This window comes from Poecile atricapillus, chromosome 22 (genome assembly GCF_030490865.1).
Source record: "Poecile atricapillus isolate bPoeAtr1 chromosome 22, bPoeAtr1.hap1, whole genome shotgun sequence".
NCBI lineage: Eukaryota > Metazoa > Chordata > Aves > Passeriformes > Paridae > Poecile > Poecile atricapillus.
Window position 1 is genome coordinate 1504999 of NC_081270.1, and position 23422 is coordinate 1528420.

The 23422-nt window shown below is 59.9% G+C and overlaps 2 protein-coding genes across 5 annotated transcripts in view; one reads left to right on the forward strand and one right to left on the reverse strand.

The window, feature by feature from the left end:
• The window catches only part of NOC2L (NOC2 like nucleolar associated transcriptional repressor), a 30092-nt gene extending 27281 nt beyond the window's left edge, over positions 1-2811 (reverse strand). For 2 of the 3 annotated variants that reach the window (XM_058854977.1, XM_058854976.1), the window contains exons 1-5: positions 2747-2811; positions 1843-2031; positions 1260-1431; positions 715-834; positions 34-151 (exon numbers count right to left, since the gene is read on the reverse strand). In XM_058854977.1, the coding sequence (XP_058710960.1) occupies positions 34-151; positions 715-834; positions 1260-1431; positions 1843-2031; positions 2747-2766 (619 nt within the window). In that variant the 5' untranslated portion in view covers positions 2767-2811. The remainder of the gene's footprint in view (positions 1-33; positions 152-714; positions 835-1259; positions 1432-1842; positions 2032-2746) is intronic. The other variant, XM_058854978.1, reaches the window with a different exon arrangement.
• A 976-nt stretch (positions 2812-3787) lies between these two features.
• On the forward strand, positions 3788-22837 carry KLHL17 (kelch like family member 17). Of its 2 annotated transcripts, XM_058855390.1 has the most exons (12): positions 3788-4073; positions 12432-12685; positions 13358-13479; positions 13899-14120; positions 14982-15098; positions 15613-15826; positions 15915-16059; positions 16435-16602; positions 16886-16974; positions 17919-17992; positions 18727-18908; positions 19397-22837. In XM_058855390.1, the coding sequence occupies exons 2-12, from the start codon at positions 12475-12477 to the stop codon at positions 19623-19625; spliced, it is 1773 nt and encodes a 590-aa protein (XP_058711373.1). In that variant the 5' UTR covers positions 3788-4073; positions 12432-12474; the 3' UTR covers positions 19626-22837. The 2 variants fall into 2 exon arrangements, with proteins under 2 accessions (XP_058711373.1, XP_058711374.1); XM_058855391.1 differs by lacking the exon at positions 3788-4073 and having other exon boundaries at positions 12395-12685.
• Positions 22838-23422: the final 585 nt, after the last annotated feature.

Genomic DNA, 23422 nt, shown 5'->3' on the forward strand with positions numbered 1-23422 from the left:
TCAGCTCCCCCCAGATGATTTCCCTTCCCTCACCTGCAGTGTCAGTCACCTGGAACTTGCTGGGGTCGCCACCACTGTCACCTTTGGTGGTGGCCACAGCTGCTTTGTAGGCTTGGGTGATTTCATGGAAGAGTTTTGGGGTGAGATTCCTCTGGGGAAAGAAGAGAAGAGGTTGCTGAGGAGGAGAAGCAAGGGATCTCCTGGAACTCTGAAGCTCCTGACTGGGACAGGAGTACTGGAACTCACTGGAGCTTTGATGCCAAAAAGAGCTCCATGCCCAAGCATCAAGGCAGGGTTGACAAACTCAGTGGCCTTCACCTCTCCTAAAATTGGCTTTTAATTGCTGAGGCTTGAGAAGGAATTAATTAGCTGCAAGCAACTTCCAGTTTGAGCTTCATTCCCCTCAGCTATTCCATCACTACTAAGTATGTGACTAAGAAAGCTCCTGGAATTGCCAAAGGCTTAGCAAAAGGATGAAAAATCCAAATTTGATCATTCTGGCCTCTTCTGAGCCACATTTCTGCAGCTTCTCCCTCATATGGAATGGAAGTACTTGAATCTTGCAGCCCAAGAGAAATGACAGCCATGCTGAAGGTACAAGAGCTCTGGGGGTTTGGGACATACATTTTGTGCCAGATTAACAAATCCCAAACAGGCCTTTTATAGGCAGGGCAGAGAACACTCCAGTGCTTTGTGCTGCAACTCCCAGCTCACCTGGGCAGCTTTCTTCCATTCCTCCACCATTTTCAAGCTCACATGGATGAAGGAAACTTTCTTCCTTTTGACTTTTTCTTGTTCTTCGTCTTCATCATCTTCATCCTCATCACTGGCTTCCTAGAGAGACCAGCAGGAGAGACTGAGGAAAGGTTTCTACAACTCCTGCCTGGCCCCAGCTCCTTTACTGAGCAGCTGATGAGGAGGGAGGCAGGCAGGGCTGATTGATTAATGCTGTTGGCAGCACTCTGTGGAAAGCAGGAATGGTTTGGATGGGATATTGAGAATAAACTCCTCCCTGTGAGGGTGGGGAGGCCCTGGCACAGGTGCTCAGAGAAGCTGTGGCTGCCTCTGGATCTCTGGAAGTGTCCAAGGCCAGGCTGGACGGGGCTTGGAGCAGCCTGGGACGGTGGAAGGTGTTGGGGCTGGAACTGGGTGACTTTCACGTTCCTTTCCAACCCAAATCATTCCATGATTCAGGGCTGGCACTAGAACACAAACACTGCACGTGGAATTAATTAATCCCAGCAGTCCCAAGCAGGTACCTCGAGTGTATCAGGGGGTCTGTGCAGAGCCTCCTCCTCCTCAGAGCTGTCTGAGGCATCAAAATCCAGCAGCTTGCGATCGTTCTCCTCCAGAAACTTATAAAACTCAGGGTCTCTGTCCTTCAGCCTGGAGAGCTGATCTTTGTGTTCAGATGCCTTTCCCTTCTTCCTGCTGGGAGAAACTTAATTGTTTATTCACTGCTCAAAGTTCTGCTGAGGCTCTAAGAAAAACATTTCATTAAAGATTAAGAAATCTTGATAGCAAAATACCAGACTGCACTGGGATAGATGAAAATACCTGGAGAAAAACATCACAAATCTCTTTCTCAGCTATTCAGAATTGCTCCAGAAAAGGGGACAGCATCCCCTTTTAATGCCTGACCATCCTTTCCACGGAGAAATTCCTCCTGATGTCCAACCTGAGCCTCCCCTGGTGCAGCTGAGGCCATTCCCTCTCCTCCTGTCCCTGTGCCCTTCGAGCAGAGCCCCACCTGGCGCTGTTCCCTCCTGTCAGGGAGCTGTGGAAAGCAAAAAGCTCCTTTGCTCCTTCAGCCTCCCCTCCCAGAGCGTGCTCAGCCCTCACCTGCCCGGCCGTGCCTGCAGCCCCTGGGCCGCCTTCCCGCTCGGCCGCCGCCGCCTCGCAGCGCCCTGAAGGGCCCGGCCGCCCTCCTCCTCCTCCTCCTCCTCCTCCTGCTCCTCCTGCCAGCCACCGTCCTGCTCCGAGTCCGAGCCGGCAGCCAGGAACTCGTCCAGGCTCAGCTCCGCCAGCTTCCTGCGGGGAGAAAGAGTGTGAGGGGGGAGAGTGTGAGGGGAGAGTGAGGGGGGAAAGAGTGTGAGGGGGGAAAGAGTGTGAGGGGGGAAAGAGTATGTGAGGGGAAAGGAGAGCGTGAGGGGAGAGTGTGAGGGGAAAGGAGAGCGTGAGGGGAGAGTGTGAGGGGAAAGGAGAGTGAGGGGGAAAGGAGAGCGTGAGGGGGAAAGAAGAGCGTGAGGGGAAAAGGAGAGTGTGAGGGGGGAAAGGAGAGCGTGAGGGGGGAAAGGAGAGCGTGAGGGGGAAAGGAGAGCGTGAGGGGAAAAGGAGAGTGTGAGGGGAAAAGGAGAGTGTGAGGGGGAAAGGAGAGCGTGAGGGGGAAAGGAGAGCGTGAGGGGGAAAGGAGAGCGTGAGGGGAAAGGAGAGCGTGAGGGGGGAAAGGAGAGCGTGAGGGGGGAAAGGAAAGCGTGAGGGGGGAAAGGAGAGCGTGAGGGGGGAAAGGAGAGCGTGAGGGGGGAAAGGAAAGCGTGAGGGGGAAAGGAGAGCGTGAGGGGGGTGGAAAGGAGCGCGTGAGGTAGGAAAAGGAGCGTGTGAGGTAGGAAAAGGAGCGTGTGAGGGAGGAAAAGGAGAGTGTGAGGGGGGAAAGAGTGTGTGAGGGGGAAAGGAGCGCGTGAGAGGGAAAGGAAAGGAGAGTGTGAGGGTAAGCTCATGCCGGCGGTGTTCCCGGTGCAGCGCTCACCTCCTACCGGGGGCCGCCATGTTGCCTCCACCACGCGGCCGCAGCTTCCGCTCCCGGCGTGCAGCGCGGCGGGGGCGGGGCGATCACACCACGCCCATATTTATGCAAATCGGGATATTTCCATGTGTGGCCACGCCCCATAACAGCGCTGGTCACGCCCCTTGCTCTTGGCCCCGCCTCCTCCCCGCCCCGCCCGCCGATCCCTCTGTCCCGCACATCCCCGGACAGAACCGGGAATGGCGCTGCCAGCGGCGGCGGGGATGGGATTAGCTCCGTTCTCTGCGCTGGAGAGGCCGTGCCTCGACTGCTGTCCCCAGTCCTGGGCCGCTCGGCTCGGGAAGGACATTGGGGCTCTGTGGTGTGTCCACTGCAAGGACATTGAGGGCCTGCAGTGTCCACTGCAAGGATACTGGGGTGCAGTGTGTCCACTGGAAAGGCACTGAGGGGCTGCGGTGTGTCCGAGGAAGGGGAATGAGGCTGGGGAAGGGTCTGCACCACACATCCCATGAGCAGCGGTTTAAGGAGCTGAGCCTGGAGAAAGGAGGCTCAGGGGGAACGTTCTCACTGTGCACAACAACCTGCAGCAAGGCTGTGGGTGGTCTCTTCTCCCACCTAACAAGTGGCAGGACACCAGGACAGAGTTTTAAGCTGGTTGGAGGTTGGACATCAGGAGGAATTTCTCCGTGGAAAGGGTGGCCAGGCCTTGGACGGGTCTGTGCAGCGAGGTGTTGGAGTGCCCATCCCTGGAGGTGTCCGAGGAACTCCTGGAGCTGGCACTCAGTGCTCTGGGCTGGTGACAAGGTGGGGAGAGGTCCCAGGTTGGCCTCCACGATCCCAAAGGTCTTTTCCTGCATAAATTATTTTGGGACACCCCGCTCAGGCCACGCCCACCAGGACTGGCCACGCCCCCAGTATAACCCCGCCCATCTCTCCCTTTGTGCGGTACCGGGGCGGGGCCTGTCCCCATGGACACGCCCCTTTCTCCCCTTAGCCCCGCCCCACCCGCAGGCCCCGCCCCCGTGCCGGTGCCGGTGCCGGGCCCGCAGCGGGGCCGGTGCCGCTCGGTTCGGTGCGCTGGGCCCGCACACGGACACACGTGCGGGGCCGGGCCGCGCCCCCCCTGCCTCGCCTCGGGGTTATTCCGGGTGACGGAGGAAGCCGCAGCCGCGGGGCCGCCCCGGCTCCAGGAGGAGCGGCCGCCGCCGCCGCCGCGCACCTGCCCGCCCCCGGCCCGCCCCGAATCCCCGGCGCGGGGCCGGCGGTAGCGCTGCGGGTGTAGCGGCGACCCGCAGCATCCCCCGGCGCGGGCCGTGGCCGCCCCGGAGCCGTGAGTACCGCCGGGGCACGGCCCTGCCGCCCGCACCTCCTTTTCTCTTCCTCTTCGTCTGCCTCTTCCTCTCCCTCTTCTTCCTCCCCTGTCCCTCTGCCCGGCAGGGCCGGGGCGCTCAGACCGCGGGAGGAGGGGGAGCGGAGGGGTAACGAGATGGGGGCACACCGGAGGGGTAACGGGGATGGGGACACACCGGAGGGGTCACCGGGGATGGGGACACACCGGAGGGGTCACCGGGGGATGATGGGGGGACCCCCGGAGGAGCTGCCGCTCCATCACTCCCGGCGCTGCTCCTGCGCATCCCTCCTCGGAGAGCAAGTTTGCTTTCGGGGTACCACGCAGCACGTCCGGGGGGATCACCGGAGCCGTTTCCAAGGGTTCTGGCACAAGTGGTGCAGTTCCCAAATGTTTGCAGAGGTTTGGAACAGCCGATGCCCTTCTCAGTCCCCGTGCCCGCTCTCTCTGCACCGCGGCACATCCCCGGGACCGGCAGCATCCCTGTGCCCTCCTTCCCTGTCCTTTGCCAAGTCCTGGCGAGATCCCCTTGGAAAAGGGAAAAGCCGCAGCTCGGGAGCCCCGGGAGCCGCCGCAGAGCGGGGCTGGCAGTGCCGTGTCCCTTGTCCCCGGTACCGCACACGGGGCTCGGTGCTGGCTGTACCGTGTCCCCTGCACTCGCGGGCTCGGTGCTGGCTGTGCCGTGTCCCCTGTCCCCGGTACCGCACTCAGGGGCTCGGTGCTGGCTGTGCCGTGTCCCCTGTCCCCGGTACCGCACTCGGGGGCTCGGTGCTGGCTGTGCCGTGTCCCCTGTCCCCGGTACCGCACTCGGGGCTCGGTGCTGGCTGTGCCGGCCGAGCTGAAGGGCACGGGGGGAAGAAGCGCTGCCTCGGGTTTTCTGGAAACTTGTAGGGGCCGTGGGATGCAGCTTTTCTGTGGCCTCTGCAGTGGCTGTCAGGACAGAGGGCTCTCCTTGAGCCACAGCATCGCTGCTGCTGGAGCTGGAGCTGGTCCCGGGAGCTCAGGCCAGGCTGGCAGCTGGGCTGGTTCTGCTGGCTGAGCAAACGCCTCCCTCTCCGGGGAGCAGAGCCCTGGACTCGGCAAGGAAGGCGAAGGTGGCTGTCCCTGCACTGTCCCTGCACTGTCCCTGCACTGTCCCTTCTGTGCCAGCCCGCAGGAGCAGTGGCCTTGCTTTGGTGGGTCTCTGTGCAGGACGCCAGCTCTGCTTTGACTTCAATGCCTGCTGTCCACAGCATTATTCTGGGGGGCTCTGCATTGCTGGAGGTGATTCTGGAGCGATTCAGCAACACGTGGACGTGTTTGGGTGCCTTTAGCACAAAGAGGTGCTGGTTTGTTACAGCTGCAGTGTTTTGGGGCTCTCTGACCCTTCAGTGGCCTTTTGGTTTTCACCCCTGCAGCCAAAGCAAACCCTTTCCTCTGCACCCCGAGTTTCTCTCCCGGCCCGGGAACATCTGCTGGAAATCCTTTATTCAGCACAGCAGTGAGTAAGACTCGGGGAGATGTTGGGTGTAGAGATCTGAGTTTCCTTCCTGAGCACTGAGTGATTAATGAATCACAGCAAAGAGCAGCTAATTCAGAGCACACCAGGAGCTGGCAGGCGGAACAGGCACCTGCTCTCTTGGCTTCGGAGCCCAGCATCCAAATGGAGCCGCTCCTGAGCATCTCGGGGAGCTGGGACGGTCCCTGGTGCTTCCTGCCAGCCGAGGTCAGCTCGGTGGGGGTGGCAGTGGGACGTCTTTGTTCTGCCAGCACAGACAGCGGCCATCTGCCCCTGCTCCCTCGCGCCAGCCTGGGCCTCTGGAGATGGAGCGCAAATCAAAGCAGGCGTCCTCTGGAGGCTGAAGATCTGCTGGGGAGGCTGCTCGGGGTCCTTGCTTTGCTGCATTTCAGGCTCAGCAGCTCCACAACTCGAGCAGTCCTGCTGGAGTCCCAGTGCTGCCTCCTGGATCTCCTCAGGAGCTGGAGCTCTGCCCCCAAAGCCTGGGCCAGGCTGGCTCTGGGAGGCCTGAGAGGCTCCATCTGCTCTGCCTGGCCTGCTGCAAACCATCCCTAAAGGATGTGGCTCCTCAGGGACGGGAATTTGAGCTCCTCCAGCTGCAGTTCCCAGGGTCTGGGACCTGCTGGCCTTGGCAGGGCCCCATTGTGCCAGTGAGCTCAAGGCCATGGTGTCAGCGGCTCCTCACAGCTCAGTGTTCAGGGATGTGGCCTGTGCTGCCGCTTGCCAGAAGATGTGAGGGAATTCTTTTGTTTCCTGGCTTGGAGAGACTTTCCCACTGCTCCACAGAAGCTCAGAGCTTGTGCAGAGCAGGAGGTGCAGAGCTGGTCTGGTCTGTGTTGGCAGAGAGAGGCTGGAGGAGGCCTTGGGAACCATTCCTGAAAGTGGTGTGGGTGCCCTGGAAGGGCTGAGCCAGGCAATGCCCACTGGTCACCTCCTGCTTTGGAGAGACAGCAGAATTATTTCTGTCCTGTCCACCTGTAAAAGATCTCCTTGCCTGTTTGCAGCCGGCAGATCCGAGTGCTTTTTCCTGCTTTCTCCTGTCATTTCCAGCTGCTGCCTCATGTGGAGTTATCCTTCCCTTTTGGAGCCAGGTGGTGTCTCCTGCTGCACCTCCCCAGATTCATCACTGTCCTGTGACACCAGGGCACTGCTGGGCAGTGGTGACCGGCTGTGAGCTGGCCCAGTGTCACCACCAGCAGCTGGCCTGGCAGAGAGCTGCAGGACCCAGTTCCTCCCTGGAGCAAGGACGATGGGGACAGGGAGCTGCCAGCAGGTCTGGGGGTCAGGAGTGTGGCTGTGCTCGGCTCTCCCATGGCCTGAGCGCTCTCCCCTCATGTTCACCTGTCTGGAAGATGAGCTGGGGACAGGGATTGTGTCACAGGAGGCAGCAGGAGCTCCGCAGGGCTGGGCCTGGCAGGGCACCTGCTGTGTGTGACGAGGCCTGTGCCACAGAGGCTCCTCTGCCGTGGCTGCTGGGGACACTGGGAAGGGGAATCAGGACATGACCCACATTGCCAGCTCCCGTCTCTTTTTGCTGATTTTGGTGTGCTTTGTGCTGGACTGGGAGCCGCAGTCTAACCCCAGTGCAGCTGGGGACCTGCACATTTTGCTGAGCATCTCAAGGCAAGAATCCATTTATATTCCTTGTTTCTCCCTAACCCGGGAATTCAGCAGTCCCAAACCTCGCCCAGTCCTGACCCTCACAACCAATTACTTGAAAATGACCCAAATATTGGTGCAGATGCCTCGGAATCCCTCAACCGTGGAGTCTTGCTTGGGGCTGCAAAACACAGGAGACAAAAGCTGAGTTCAGAGGTGTCTGAAGGAAGAGCTGCTGCCTGTGGGAGGTGAGGAGAAGGTTGTGGGCAGCGAGATGAGGATGCCCTTCATCCCTCTGAGACATGGCAATGTCCCAGGGCATTGAGCCTCTGCCTTGTGCTCCTTCCTCTCACTTTTTGGGGCAGCTGGGAGCGGCTTGGAGCTTCCAAACAAAACTCCCCAGGAGTAAGGAGGAGCCAGGCTTTCGTTAGGAGAGGCCTCCAGCCTGGGGTGTGCAGCACAGGGCCAGCCCAGGGAGGCTGTGCCGAGGTCAGTGTGCTGAGTGCCCTTCTCGCCTGGAGCCAGCGCTGTCTCTGTGCCTGGAGCTGGCAGTGGAGTGCAGCTTTTCCCTGTCCTCCCCACCCCCTTGCCGAGGCTCCACATCCTCCCTGGCAGCTTGTCACTTCTCTGCAGATGTCTAGACAGGAGGATTCAGTGCGTGTCAGTTATGCCTAATTCATTTAAAAAAAAAAAAAAAAAAAAAAAAAGCCCCAACCCTCCTGGGAGCTGGGGATTCTCAGTCCTGCAGACTCAGCACTGTCTGTGCTGCCCTGCTCTGCCTTGAGGCTCCCTCCGAGCACATTCATGCCAGGGAGCTGCAGGAGCTCGCCAAGGGAAGGCAGGGGCAGAGGGAATGGAGGAGAGGAGGTTTGGAGGGGGTTTAGGGCTGGGCTGTGCTCCTTGTCCCTGCTGCTCACTCCATTTGTGTTGTTGTGTCCCCACCGAGGGGTCCCAGCTGCCCTGGCACTGCCAGCTCCCCACTTGTGTCTCCCTCCTGAAGGCAGGGCTGGTTCCAGGAGGGACAGCTCCCTCACTGCCACACTCCCTGCATCAAAAATCTCAGCCCTGACCTCTGTCCAGGCGTGGGGAGCGTGAGGATCTGCAGCTCAGAGCATCCCCCTGCTCCTGGAGCAGCTCCCTCCCTCTGCCTCCTCGCCAGTGCTGACTCTCCAGCCTGTACACAATGAACCCAGGGAGCTGCTGCACGCTGCCAGTGCCTGCCTGAGCTCCCTGTGTGCAGGCACAGCCTTGCAAGGGCTGAGAAAGGACTGCAGCCCAGAGCGTTTCATTTCTGTCTGTGTCAGTGACACTGATGTGACACATCCTGGTGGGGACATCCGCCTGGATTTAGTGCCTGCTTTGCATCTGGGCTCTGCGCAGCACAGCTGAACGGTTCCCATCCTCTCTGCTTGTGTTTGTTGTGGGGAAGGGAGCAGGGAAGGTGGGAATGCAATTTATTTTGTAATTTGCCTTCTGAAAGCAGACATAAATTGGGATATCTGAGTTTGCGGGGTGAGGGCAGTGCAGATCTGCTGTAGCTGTGAAAACAGCCCTGGCATTTGATTATTGATGAAAAAATGCTGCTCCATTGTGGTCCTCTTTTGCTCCATCCCAGGGGGAGTTTGGCTGTGCCATTTTGGAGGGCACTGCTCTGGCTCCAGCCCTGGAAGGGGACTGGCACCACGGTGCCACCTTGCAGACCTGGTTTGTGCTGCTGTGCCAGCCAGAGCCCAGCGCCAGCGAGGGCTTTGTGCCTTCTCCAAAGGCAGCACTTGTGTGGGAGACGCAGAGCTGTGCACAAACAGCTGATTTTCCAGGAGAGAGGCTCGCAGGGATGTGGCACAAAGGGATGGGGACACATGGAGGGGATGGGTTTAAGCTTGACTGCGTGTCAGGCCTGCGGGCATGGGGCTGTCCCCTGATCCCCCGTGCCCACCATCTGAGCAGCTGCACAGGATGTGTCCCTGCTGCCTCCCAGCCCTCCTGCCAGACACAAAATCCCCATCCAGGCTGTCAACAAAAACCTATTCTCCAGGGCCTTCCTGGGGAAAGGGCAGGCTCGGAACTTCTCCCTGGAGGATCCTCTGTTCCCTGTTTATTGCTCAGCACACTTCTTTTCACTCCCAGCAAAATATGGTTTTTTGTGTGGAGAGAACAGGCCTCCCTTTGGGCAGGGATCATTTGCATTAATTAACAGAGCTGTTATGCATGGCCACGCTCTGGCGCAGAGAAGCCAAACAAACGCCTCCTTTTTTTTTTTTTTTTTGGTTTTTTTTTTGTGCCATAACCTCAGAGTTATTCCAAGGGAGGCAGCACATCCGTCCCAGCCCATGGGGACACGTGCACTGCTGCTGCTGCCCACAAAAGTGGGCTTGTGCTTCCTTCCCCCTCTGGAGCTCTGGACACTGCTGCACTGTCTCCTGTGGTGCAGGCAGCGTTCCCCATTAATTACATCCCACAGACCCTCATTTCCTGGGAATGAAGTTCTAACAAGGAAACGAGGAATATTTAGCACTGCCAGCGAGGTGGGGAGTTCGGCACAGGGAACAGCGCTGGGGTGTTCCATCCTTTGTTCTGAGCCATTAAATCAGAACAGCTCTGCTGGGGACAACTTGTGGGGTGGAGGGGGCAGTAGGACCGAAGAGGGGACAGTGGGGACTGTACCCACTGCCAGGCTTCAGCCAGCCCTGTGCCAGGGCTCCTGGAGGGTGACGCTGTCCCATGGGGCTGTTGGGAGGGTGAGCAGCTCTTCAGAGAGGCTGGAGCCAAAAAGCCACCAAGCACAGCTGGCTCAGGCTGCCAGCACTGTCCCCTGCTTTGGGGACACCCGTGGAGCCCCGTGGCAGGGGTGGCACCTCCGTGTTGTCCTGCTCCCTGCTGGGCCGTGTCAGAGGCCGGGTGACACGGTGGCAGTGTCACTCAGGGTGGGTGGCACAGCCCTGTGCCAGCCCTGGTGCCAGCTCTGCCTCCTGGCCATGGGGGTCACTGCAAGGGAGGACAGTGTCACCCTTGCCACTCACCCAGGGCCGGGCAGGGACTCGTGGCAGGGCTGGAAGGGAACTCTTTGGAAGTCTCCTGTGCCCGCTGGGTGCTGCCCCGGGGTGCCAGACCCTTCCTCCCACATCTCCCAGGAGCAGCAGTGCCACCTTTTCCCAGCCGTGTCCTGCACTGTCCCCTCCGAGCCCTGCCACTGCTGCGGATCCCTCGCTCCCAGCCCCCCGGAGGGACAGGAGAGAGCTCTGGAGCGGGGACATGACTGAAATACTGATGGGGACAACTGTGCTCAGCAGGGATGGCACAGGGAGAGCGGCCCAGGCAGAGCAGGAAAGCCCTTGAGCTTGCAGCTGGGGACGGAGGTGGGGAAGCTCTGTCTGCTCCCTGCCCTAAAGCAGCTCTGGGAAAGGACCTCTGGAGCTTAACCCCGACCCTCTGGAGCCCAGGCAGGGGTGCTAATAACGAAAAACCTCCTTTCTGTGGGCACCCAGCAGATGTGAATTAGGAGATGGGGTATCCCGGGGATGTGGGAGGACATGACCACACTCATGGGCTCCTCCTCACTGCCCAGGGCACGGTGACATCCCGGTGTCCCTGCTGGAAAGCACCAGCAGGCCCTGCCTCTGCCCTGTGCCCCCGAGCCCTCCCCGCTGCAGGGAGAGGAGGAATCTCGTAGCACTCCGGGTGATGCCAATAGAAAAGGGCATTGCAGGCTTCTCCCCGCTCAGGAAACATGTTTATTCATCTTTTCTTCCTCCCCCAGACTCTCGTACGTGCTACAACTGCTCTTTCTGAAGGGGAGAGCTGGCTGCAGCCGTGGCTGAGCAGGCACAGGATGCTGGGCTGCTATTTTTAGGCTCAGCAGGGCTGATGTGGAGGTGTGCGAGGAGCGGGAGGCTGAGGGGATTCTCTCGCCGCAGGGATGCGGGGGCAGCTGCAGGCTCGGTTTTGATTCAAGCTGCCTTTTTCTCTGCTGCTCCCTCCTCCTCCTTCCTCCTGCTGCTCAGTCATCCCCTCCTCACCCCCCCAGCTCTCGGGTGCTGCTGGCACAGAGGCAGCCAGAGGCCTTTCGGAGCAGCCTGGATGCAAACGGCACCGGAGGGAGGAAATCTCTGCGTGAATAAATGTTCCTTGATCTGGCAGGTTTTGTTTTCCTAGAATCACAGAATGGGTTGGGTTGGAAGGGACTGTAAAAACCATCTGGTTCCACGGGCAGGGACACCTTCCACCATCCCAGGGTGCTCTGAGCTCCATCCAGCCTGGCCTGGGACTCTTCCAGAGATACAGGGGCAGCCACAGCTTCTCTGGGAAATCCATTCCAGGGCTTCCCCACCCTCACACAGAAGAATTCCTTCCCCATATTGAACCTGAATTTCCCCTCTTTGTTTGAACCAAATGACATTTCCCCTGGTCAGGGTCGCTGTCAGCATGGGGTGTTTGAGCTGTGGTGGCTCCCACAGGGATCACCCAGGGCTAAAGCCTGGATTGATGCCTTCGGTTTTAGCTTTCATGTTTCCCAGATTCTGTGTTGCAGGAGGATATAACTCTGAACTTTATCTAGAGTGGGAGCAGTTTAGGACAGTTCAGTCAGACAAAACAATCCCTTCCAGCCCCAGAACCAAGGACACCTGACAGCTTCAGGCCCAGAAAGTGTAAACAGTGAATTGATGGAGCAAACTGGGAGGATGAGACTTCATTAACTGAAGCTGTGATTGGGCAATTAACCCCAATGTGGACATGGACCAAAACTTATAAAAGGGTGAAAACTCGTGACTGGGTGTCCATCTTGGGTCCAGCTTGGGTGCAGCTTGAGTCAATTTTGAGTCCATTTGGGTTCATCTTGGATCCATCTTGGATCCATTTCGGGTCCATCTTGGGTCCATCTTGGATCCATTTTAGGTCCGTTTTGGGTCCATTTTGGGCCCATTTTTGGTCCATTTTGGGTCCATCTTGTATCCATTTTGTGTCTATTTTGGGTCCATTTTGGATCCATTTTGCGTCCATTTTGGGTCCATCTTGGGTCCATTTTGGGTCCATCTTGGGTCCATCTTGGGTCCATTTTGGGTCCATCTTGGATCCATTTTAGGTCCATCTTTGGTGCAGCCTCGACCAGGCTCTTGCACTGCCCAAGGTGCATCCTTTAAAGGGCTTTTTAATAAATCCCCACTTTATTCCTTTACCTGTGCCCAGCCCGTGCTCCGGTGGCCTCTTTAGGCCCAGGCTGACCCTCTGCTTGTCCCCCGTCGCAGAGGCGGTGGGAAGGGACCGTCCCCTTCCCTGCCCGCCGCAGCCATGGAGGGGGGAGTGCAGCTCCTGAACCGCGACGGCCACAGCATCTCACACAACTCCAAGCGCCACTACCACGACGCCTTCGTGTGCATGAACCGCATGCGGCAGCGGGGGCTGCTCTGCGACATCGTCCTGCACGTGGCCACCAAGGAGATCAAGGCCCACAAGGTGGTGCTGGCGTCGTGCAGCCCCTACTTCCACGCCATGTTCACAAGCAAGTAGAGTCCTCTCTTCCCCAGGGACAGGCTGGCCCTGCTCGCAGCCCTCTCCTCTCCAAATCCTCTCCCCGCTCCCTGTTCTCACTGCCCTGCCCTTTCATGGGTCGCTTCTGTGAGTAAGAGCAGGAATATTCCGCATTTCGCTGCCTTTCCTGAATCCCTTTGCCCGTGTGCAGGATCCTGGTGGCCTCTCCTGCACAGGGTCCTGGCCCCCAATCCCTACATCTGGGCAGGAAACCTTCCAAAAACAAACCACTTGTTCCATGCATGGTTCAATCATCCTTTTCCCTGATTCCCTTTGTCCACAGCTGCCTGCACAGGGATCCTGGTGCCCTTTCTCCTGTCCTGGCCCCCAATCCCTACAGCTTCTCCTTGCTAAGAGCTGGGCAGAAAACCTCTCTGGGCTGAGGTGTGGAGGTGGATGCAGCTCATTCCATGCATGGTTAAATCCCCCGTGTCACCCCCTCCCCTGACTCCCTTTGCCCTCAGCCCCCTGCACGGGATCCTGGGTCCCTCCTCCAGTCCTGGTCCCCGTTCCCTAGAGCTGGAAGGAAAAACCTCCCTGGGCTGGGATGTGGAGGTGGATGCAGCTCATTCCACGCATCCTCCTGTGGGGAAACAGCCCTGCTGGGGGGCTTTTTGTTCATTTTTGGTGTCCTTTGCCCCAGATGAGATGAGTGAGAGCCGCCAGACCCATGTGACACTGCATGACATCGACCCCCAGGCGCTGGAGCAGCTGGTGCAATACGCCTACACGGCTGAGATCGTGGTGGGAGAGGGGAATGTGCAGGTAGGAGCTTTCCCCAAATCCCCCTTCTCCACAAAGCTGTTCTCTAGCACGTTTGCCTCCTGGGGACTCCTCTCTCCTTCTGCTCAGCACTGCCAGCTGTTCCTGTGGTGGCAGCTGGGTCTGGCAGTGGTCAGGGGCTTTAGCTGCTTCCCTTCCCAGAGGCGGCTCCTCAAAGCACTGTGCAGTTCCCAGCTCCATTCCTGAGCACCTGCCGCTCTCCTGGCCCTGGGGGGTGTTACAGGAGTCCTTCCCAGCTGCTCTTTACCTCAGAAACCAGGAGTGCTCTGTCCTTTCTTTGCTTCTGTGCCTGGAGGTGCTCACAAAACCTGCTCTGCTCATAACTTGTGGTGGGACGAGGGTGAAAATCGTTTCCTTGCCCTGGAAACTCCCTTTTCCCCCATTCTTTTCCACCGTGCCAGACCCTCCTTCCTGCTGCCAGCCTGCTTCAGCTCAATGGTGTGCGGGACGCTTGCTGCAAGTTCCTGCTCAGCCAGCTCGACCCCTCCAACTGCCTGGGCATCCGTGGCTTTGCTGACACGCACTCCTGCAGCGACCTCCTCAAGTCTGCCCACAAGTACGTCCTGCAGCACTTCGTGGAGGTGTCCAAGACAGAGGAGTTCATGTTGCTGCCCCTTAAACAGGTGAGGCTCTGCTGGCAGTGGGGAGGTCTGGGTGCAGCAAAGCTTTTCCTGCTCTGTGGGTGGGTGAAAAGCCCGAGGGATCTGGGGGATGGGGTTTGGCAGGGAGCTGTACCCAGATTCTGGGCTTTGGCCCCACTCTGGTCAGGCTGTGGGAACAGCTCTGTCAGCAGGTGAATCCCACGGGAAATAAGGGTAGGAGGGTAGGACAGGGGGTAGTTTTGGTCACTGGTGCTTGCCACGTGAGCTCTGAGCACACTGCCCTGGCTCTGGGAGCACAGCCCAGGGAATAGGTGCTGCCTGCCCTGGGCATGTGGCTGGGGTGTTTAAATCAGCTCAGCTAATGTTTGCTGGTCAGCATGTGGTGCCTGTGTGGCCCCCAGCTCATCTCCCTGGGCAGGAGCAATTCCCAGTCCTTGCTCTGCATCACCGACCTGTGGGGTCCTCAGCAGGACCAGAGACCTCCCTTCACCTCTTCCTGGGGCAGTGGGAGGGTCACAACGAGGGGAGGGTTCACATCTCCCCCTGCCCAGCCCTGGGCAGCTGAAGGGACAGTTCTGGGAGCAGCCAGGGCTCCTGGGTGTGTCCCAGGAAATATGGAAGGGACAAATGCCAGCAGAGCCCTGATGCCACTGACAGGGATGGGAATTGTCAGGCACTGCAGCAGCCTCAGCCACAGCACAGGGAGGAAGGTCAGAGCTGTCCCCACAAAGCTGAACCTTGGGGCACCCAGTTGCTGTTTGGAACCCGCAGCATCTCTGGGTGACAGAGCTCTGCTGTTCCACTGGGCCCCTTGCTGGGAGCTGGGAATGTCTCCTTTCCTCCCAGTCCCCAGCAAGCAGCACTGCCCTCCCCACCCTGCAGGTGCTGGACCTCATTTCCAGCGACAGCCTCAACGTGCCCTCGGAGGAGGAGGTGTACAGGGCTGTGCTCAGCTGGGTCAAACACGACGTGGACAGCAGGAGACAGCACGTGCCCAGGGTGAGAGTGCTGGGAAGGGGTGAAGGTGTGCTGGGAAGGGATGAAGGTGTGCTGGGAAGGGGTGAAGGTGTGCTGGGAAGGGGTGAAGGTGTGCTGGGAAGGGGGAGGGAGGGCTGGGAAAGGGGGAAAGTGGGCTGGGAAAGAGGTGAGAGAGCTGGAAGGGGGCCTGGTTCTGCCCACTATCTCCGAGTGCCTGGGCTGGGTGGGCACATGGTTGGAGGAAGCTGCAGGACAGGGCAGGAGCAGCAGGTCCCTGTCCCACCACTTCCAGTCCAGGTTGGAAGGGACGTTAAATCCCATCTCATCTCATCCCCTGCCATGGGCAGGGACAGCTTCCACTATCCCAGATTGCTCCAACCTGGCCTCGAACACTTCTGGGGATGGGACAACGTGTGCCAGGGCCCCACCACCCTCTGAGTAAAGACTTTCTCCCCGGTCTCTGACCTGAGCGTGTCCCCTTTTAGTTCAGCCCTGTCCCCCTGTCCCGTGTCCCAAGGCTCTGCTGTCCCCCCAGCTCATGAAGTGCGTGCGGCTGCCGCTGCTGAGCCGGGATTTCCTCATGAGCAACGTGGACACGGAGCTGCTGGTGCGGCACCACTCGGAGTGCAAGGACCTGCTCATCGAGGCCCTCAAGTACCACCTGATGCCCGAGCAGAGAGGGGTCCTGAGCAACAGCCGGACGCGGCCGCGGCGCTGCGAGGGGGCCAGCACCGTGCTCTTCGCTGTGGGTAAGGCCCTGCCGCCCCCCAACCCCAGCCCTGAGCCCAGCCCGGGGTTTTCTGGGCTATGTTTGCTCTGTTTGCCCTCCCCGAGCAGGTGGAGGGAGCCTGTTCGCCATCCACGGCGACTGCGAGGCCTACGACACGCGCACCGACCGCTGGCACATGGTGGCCTCCATGTCCACGCGCAGGGCCCGCGTGGGCGTCGCGGCCATCGGGAACAAGCTCTACGCCGTGGGAGGGTAAGGGGGCACGGCACGGGGCAGGGAGCAGCTGGGGAGGGTGGCAGGGGCTGCTCTGGGAGCACAGATGCTCAGCAGGGCCTCCTGGAGTCAGTGTGATCCAGGATCTATGTTGGTAGCCATAGAAAAGCCCTGTCCCTGTGCTGCGGGAGCTCAGTCTGCCTCCTGAAATTGGGCATTTCCCTCCCACTTCCCTTCGAATCCCAGACTGGTTTGTGTTGGAGCCTTAAAGCTCATCTCATCCCACCCCTGGCATGGGCAGGGACACCTTCCACCATCCCAGTTTGCTCCAAACCCCGTCCAACTTGGACGCTTCCAGGGATGGGGCAGCCACATCTTCTCTGAGCAGCCTCTTCTCCCCTTCTCTCCCTGCAGCTACGATGGCACCTCTGACCTGGCCACAGTGGAGTCCTACGACCCTGTCACCAATTCCTGGCAGCCCGAGGTGTCCATGGGCACCAGGAGGAGCTGCCTGGGTGTGGCAGCCCTTCACGGGCTCCTCTACGCTGCTGGGGGGTACGATGGGGCCTCGTGCCTCAACAGGTAGGGATTGCCCTGCTCCAGCCCTCCCTGCTCCTGCATGCACTGCCCCTGGAGCTGGGAGCCCTGCTCCTGACCCTTGAGTAGATGTTTTACAGCCCAGCTCCTTCTTCCAGTGGAAAAAACCCCTCTTTGTAGCCCTGTGCCCCAACAGAAGCCAGCCTGTGTCAGTTCCCTCCGTTTCCCCTGTCTATCCCCGACTCCCTTGGGAGCTGCCCCTCCAAGAGCTTTGACCTGGGCTTTTCCAGTGTCCCACCTTTTGTCCCTGTGTCCCTGCCTGCTGCAGCGCAGAGAGGTACGACCCCCTGACAGGCACCTGGACCTCCATCGCTGCCATGAGCACCCGGAGACGCTACGTCCGCGTGGCCACGCTAGGTGGGTGCTGCACGGGGGCTGGGGGTCCTGGGCAGGCTCTCCTGCACTGCTGGGGCTTCCTTTTGCTGCTCTGCTGCAGTTCCTGCCCCCTGTGCCACATCCTGATGTGCTCCCTGCCTCTGCCCTCCTCAGCCCCCCTAATGACTGGGATTCATCCCACTCTGGAGGCAGCTCCTGAGGGGATCCACAAATTGTTCCCTTCTAGTTTGGAGCAAGGGGCTGCCTGTGGATGATCCCCTGTCCCTGGAAAGGAAGGGATAGCCTGATCAGTCCTTCACTGGTCAAAGGACAATCCCTTTTAGTGATCCCAGCCCCACTCCCACCCCAGCAGGAGCTGCATCTCCCTGGGGACGCTTCCCACTCGTCCCAGTGTCACCGTGCCTGTCCCCTGCCCTGCTCTCTGCTCTCAGCTCTCGCTGCTGGCTCAGAACTTCCCTCCCCTCCATCCCCAGCTCCTTCTGAGCCTGCCACAGCCCATCCTGGCACTGCCCTGCTCCAGCCTCCCCTCCATCCCCAGCTCCTTCTGAGCTTGCCACAGCCCATCCTGGCACTGCCCTGCTCCAGCCTCCCCTCCATCCCCAGCTCCTTCTGAGCCTGCCACAGCCCATCCTGGCACTGCCCTGCTCCAGCCTCCTCCTCTAAACCCCCCCGGGGCTCTGGCAGGGAGCACTGGCAGCTCCCTAACCAGGAGGTCAAGAAGCAGCAGGAGAAGGAGCTCTCTGGGAAGCTTTGACAGGAGCTGCCTGATGAATATTTCGCCCCACTCCCGCTGGAAGGGGAGGGAGCCGGGCTGGCCGTGCTGGGAGGAGCTGCCTGGGGCAGGGGGGGCTCAGCCCAGACCTGTGTGGGCACCTCCAGAGTGGCACCTGTGCCATTGTGGGGGCTGTGCTGGCACAGGGACGTGTCCTTAGCTCATCCCTGTCCCCCCCTGGCTGTCTTTGCAGAAGGCAACCTCTATGCAGTCGGGGGCTACGACAGCTCATCGCACTTAGCCACGGTGGAGAAGTACGAGCCCCAGGTAAATCCGGGAGCTTTGGGTGACTCTTCTGCCTCTCCCCTCTTCAGGAAGGGCCCAACCCACCGTGCGTGGCTGTGAGATGGAGGGGCATCAGCAGGGACAGAGAGCCAGGGTGCAGCCCTGAGCAGAACAACCCGAAGCTCCTCTGTGGGAGCTCTCCTTGAGGTTTCAGCCACCAGAACCCCCTCTGTCCCCACTGCCTGCAGTTCTGCAGGAGGCAGGGATCCTGTCCATGCCCTGAGCTGTTCCCAGCTCCCAGATGAGCTCCTGCTGACTGCACAGCCAGCGTGGTGAGCAAGGAGGGTGGCAGGCTGGGGACATGTGTTGTGCCCAGGGACACGCAGCTCCGCTCCAGCAGGGTCACTCACTGCAGGAAGATCAAAGAGAAGGTCCTGAAGGCTTTTCATGAGCTGCAAAGCCCCAGCTGCACTGACACAGGTTGGGAATAGATACAGCTCAAGCCCCGTGGCTGGGCTGGCATTCAGCTGGGACACAACTGGTGGCCTGGCAGGGGGGTCTCTGTGCCCCTGGGGTGGCTCCTGCAAGCTGCTGCTGTCCTCTCCTGAGCCAGGCAGGAGATTCCTCCTGGGAGCTCTGGGAGAGCAGGAGGAGAGAAATGAGGTCCCCCTGGAGGGGTTGTCATGGCAGGAGCTGTGTGGTCTCAGAAGGACTGACCCCAGCAGGGATGTGTGGGAAATGCCCTGTGTGGTGGCTGATGGGTTCCCTGTCCCCAGATCAACACCTGGAGCCCCATTGCCAACATGCTGAGCCGCCGGAGCAGCGCGGGCGTGGCCGTGCTCGAGGGGATGCTCTACGTGGCTGGTGGCAATGACGGCACCAGTTGCCTTAACTCCGTGGAGCGCTACAACCCCAAATCCAACACCTGGGAGAGCGTGGCCCCCATGAACATCCGCAGGTACAACGGGCTGTGCCCCCTCGGGAGCCTCAGCGGGGATCTCACCTCGCTGAGCCTTGCAAGCCATGAACACGGGCACAGAGAGGGTTTCTAGGGCTTGTGGCTGGCTCACCGCGCTCCTGCGGTGCTGAGAGGGACCGGAGGGCGTGCCAGGAGGGCACAGCAGGGATGTTCTGCACAGGGATTCATCCTCAGCAGTTTGTGTGGCTGTAAAGAAGCAGGGCTTGAGCTGGCTGAGCCCACAGAGACACTGCTGGGCTGCGGGAGGGATTACGGCTTGCAAGTCTGAGGATTTTGGGCTCAGAGGGTTCGGTGTTTGCTGAGGTTTGGATGAGAGTGTCGGGGTGAAGATCTGTGAGCTCTGCTCGTTTGTGCCCCAGGAGGTCTCTGCCAGGGGGTGTCTGTGGGGCAGCCTGGGCAGGTCCCCGGGGTGCTGAGCTCCCCCCACACTCAGCCTCACCCCCACGCTCTCTGCACGGTCCCTCCAGGAGCACCCACGACCTGGTGGCCATGGACGGGTGGCTTTACGCCGTGGGTGGCAACGACGGCAGCTCCAGCCTGAACTCCATCGAGAAGTACAACCCTCGCACCAACAAGTGGGTGGCGGCGTCCTGCATGTTCACCCGCCGGAGCAGCGTGGGGGTGGCCGTGCTGGAGCTCCTCAACTTCCCCCCGCCCTCCTCGCCCACCCTCTCCGTGTCCTCCACGAGCCTTTGACACCGAGCCCGGCCGTGCCTCAGCCCCGGGGGACAGAGGTGGCACCTGCTCAGCCCCGCAGGACAGAGGTGGCACCCACCCAGCCCCAGAGGACAGAGGTGGCACCTGCTCGGCCCCGCAGGACAGAGGTGGCACCTTCCCGGCCCCAGAGGACAGAGGTGGCACCTGCTCAGCCCCGCAGGACAGAGGTGGCACCTGCTCAGCCCTGCAGGACAGAGGTGGCACCTGCTCGGCCCTGCAGGACAGAGGTGGCACCTGCTCGGCCCCAGAGGACAGAGGTGGCACCTTCCCGGCCCTGCAGGACAGAGGTGGCACCTTCCCGGCCCTGCAGGACAGAGGTGGCACCTGCCCGGCCCCGCAGGACAGCCGCTCGCTCTGAGCAGGGAGCACAAATCCCAGCCCAGCCCTTCTTGGGGGCTCTCCCTGCTCTGGGGACACCCGTGGAGGTCACCAGGACCACCAAATGTGCTTCCAGGGCTGGCCCCTCCCTGGAGGGCAAGAAGAGGGGGCTCTCCCCCCGGCCAGACTCATCCAGCATCCCCCAGAAAGCTCCTCTGGCAGGGGGAGCCCGAAGCGTCGCTGCTGTCCGGGATTGCCGCGCTCCAGCCGTGCCACCGGGCACTGCCAGCCCCGCGGTGGCCCCGGGGGACACGGCCGCTCCTGAATGTCACTGTAGCCAAACCAAGCCTGCACTGTTCCGGACTCCGGGGCCGCTGCCCGGCTCCCAGGGTGTCTCTTTGATGCCTTAAACACAGCGAGAGAAGCAGCCCCAGGCGCAGCCCCGCGGGATGGGGAGGGTCGGAGGCGAAGCTGGACGCAGCATCCTGAGCCCTCCGGTGGTGCCCTGGGGCACCGAGAGCCCGGCTCAGCCTCGGCCAGTGCCCGGTGGCCACGGGGACCGCGGTGCCATCGCTGGCCTCTGCCCCTGGCCTGGCCTGGCCTGTCTGCTGCTCCCCTCTCTGCAAAGCAGATCCTGGGTTTGTGGAAAGGAATCAGTTCTCGGAGAAACAACAGTCCAGCCTTCTGAACGAGGAGGATTGCCTGGCATTACTTTTTTGGGTATTAATTTTTTTATTTGCCTTTTTTTTTTTTTATTTGAACGCCGATATGACTTCATATCCCTTTATTTTTTACTCTGCCCTCGTATTCCCCATCCCCTCTGCTCTCGAGGCAGCAGAAGGGATGCAGTTCCTTTTCTCTTTTGTTGAGGAGATGATTCCTGTGCCCTGGGCTCTCTCTGGATGGGTGGGGTGTGTGCATGTGTGAGATGCCGAAAGCAGCACGGGAGGGACCGTTTCCAATTAGCGGCTCCCTGGCAATGAAGCAACCACTTTAATGAACTAAAGGTTGGATAAATTAGCACTGTAAGGCCTGTCCTAGAGCCAGGGCCCCCGTGGTGTGGTGTTTTCAGGGTGTGCTGTGTGTGTGAGCCCTGAGCTGAGGCACAGATCAGGTGCTCTCCACACCACAGAGGAACGACTCAACCACTGGTACCTCAATTGTGTTCAAATGTAGCATTGCAAATATGCTCCACCTGTTTGGAACTCATTCCTTTCTCCTTTTCCCCCCACTGCTCCCCAGTTCTCACTCACAGAGCTCACATTTCACTCCTGTGGTACCTGTGGGCCTGAATTTTTAAGTAGCAAGAGATTTCTCCTTTTTTTGGAGGGGAGAAAGAAGAGTTTGAAATGAGACAGGGACTCCCCAACTTGAGATCCTTTTCTTGGCAGTCTGATTTCCCCTTTGGACAGGTGCCTGCAGGTTTTCCAAGCCCACTGGTATCCTTCAGCCCACTCACAGTGCCTCATGTTGTACACCTGGAATTCCCAGCAGCTTCTGGAAACCAGGGCTGCTTCTCCCTCCAGCCTCTCCCCAAGGACAGTCTGAGCTTCTTGGCTTTTGGAACAGGCTCTGAATCTTCTTTTTGTCCCCTTCCTGCTGCCCCAGCCTGTCACAGCTCAGCAGCTCCCGTCTCCCTGTGCTGCAGGGGAGTGTCCAGACTCTGCAGCTGTCTCCTGGTCCATGTGGACTGCCCCAGGAAGGTCAGAGGAATCTGCTTTGTTCAAAAAATGATGAAATCGGTGAATTCCCTCTGTTTTGTGCGTGTGCCTCCACCCGAGCGAGCTCTCGACCCTTTCCATCCCATTCCTGTGAGCAACATCAGGATTCCTCTTTCCTGCTGGGCTCACATCCAGGTGTCCCTGGCTCCAGGGTCCCCTTGGGAGGAGGATCAGCCATGGACAGGTGGAAGGGGCTGGAGCTGGGCTTGGTCTGAGGAGCTCAGGAGGAGAGAGGAACGCAGGGAGAGTGGAGCCCAGGCAGGAGGGGCAGTGCAGGAGCTGCCGAGGGGGAAACAGGGCTGGTTTCAAACAAGGAATGAGGGAGCTGTGCCTTGGGGCAAAACCTGAGGGGAGAGAGAAATGCAGCAGCTGAGGGGAGTTGTGGTGCCAGGTACCCTTGGAATCTTCAGCGGTCACACTGCAAATCGTGTGTGAGGCTGTCCTGAGCACCAGGGACGGGGGCACAGTGACTCCTGTCCCCCCTGGCTGGGTCCTGAGCAATATCCCCTGAGCCTGAGGCAGGGAAAGCCGGGAGGAGGGAGCCTCTTGTCTCTGCTGCCCAAACTATGCAGGTGCTCTCTGCTTCCCTGTGCCAGAGGGAGGAGGAAGGGAAAGGGCAAAACAATTCCCCAGCATCTTCTGGGGGTCCCGAGCCCCCCGACCCACACTGTGTGGACACGAGGTGTCAGCATCTGCCCTGGGAGATGCCAGGGTGGGATTGCTCCTGGTGCTGCACGTCCCCTGCCGAGGAGGAGGAGGAGGAGGAGAGCTCGGAGGGGACGTGTGTCTGTGTCTGTCTGTCTGTGCGTAGCAACCCTGTCTGAGGGGAGGAGAACAACTCTGTGTGGCTTCCCTGCCAGTTTTAGTTCGTGGTGTCTCACCCAAGATGTTCCTTGTCTGAATTCCCAGCAGAGGAGCGTCCCCGAGCCGGGGGGCTCCGGCCCTGGGGGCTTTTCCAGCAGGGCCAGGCAGGAGCCCCTGCCCTGATTTGGGGGCTGCCTTGGCCTCCCTGCTGGGCACACCTGGTCCAGATCCATGTCCAAGCGTTGTCACTTTGATTTCTCTGTAACTTTATTTATGTGGAACTCTGTTTCTCGGAATTTTTTGCACTACACGGGACTGGGGAGGGGACACAAGCAATAGAAGCCAACGTGTACAATAAAGACGTTTTCTTGGATACCGGATCCTGCCCCGTGCATCCTTCACTCTCCCTGCCCTGGCTGCCTCCTGGGGCTGCTCCCTGCTTCCCAGGGCAGGGGAGGGATCTGCTCTGAGCAGCCAGGCTGTGCCAGGGGAGGCTTTGGGATGGAGATCAGGGAAAGGTTCTTCCCTCAGAGGGTGTTGGGCACTGCCCAGGCCCCCCGGGAAAGGGGTCCCAGAGCTCCAGGAGTGTTTGGACAACGCTCTCAGGGACAGGGTGGGGTTGTTGGGGTGTCTGGGCAGGGGCTGGACTCTGGATCTCCTCTGACTTGGGATGTGACTCTGTGAGCTCTCAGCTGCCAGGGTGCTGCTCCAGGCCTCGAGGCATTTGCTCAGAACTGCGCTCCAGCTGGGACTGGCCCTGCTGGTGGGGGTGTTGGAGGCCAGAGGGGCCCAAACCAGTTTGGAATGCTCTGCTGTGGCACAGCTGAGCTAAAAGCAGCAGCTTTTTGCCCAATCCCAGCCCCAGGCTCAGCTGAGGCTGTTGGGGGCCTTGGTGGGTGTGGGGGGCTTTGTATTCACAGCAGGGATTTTGTC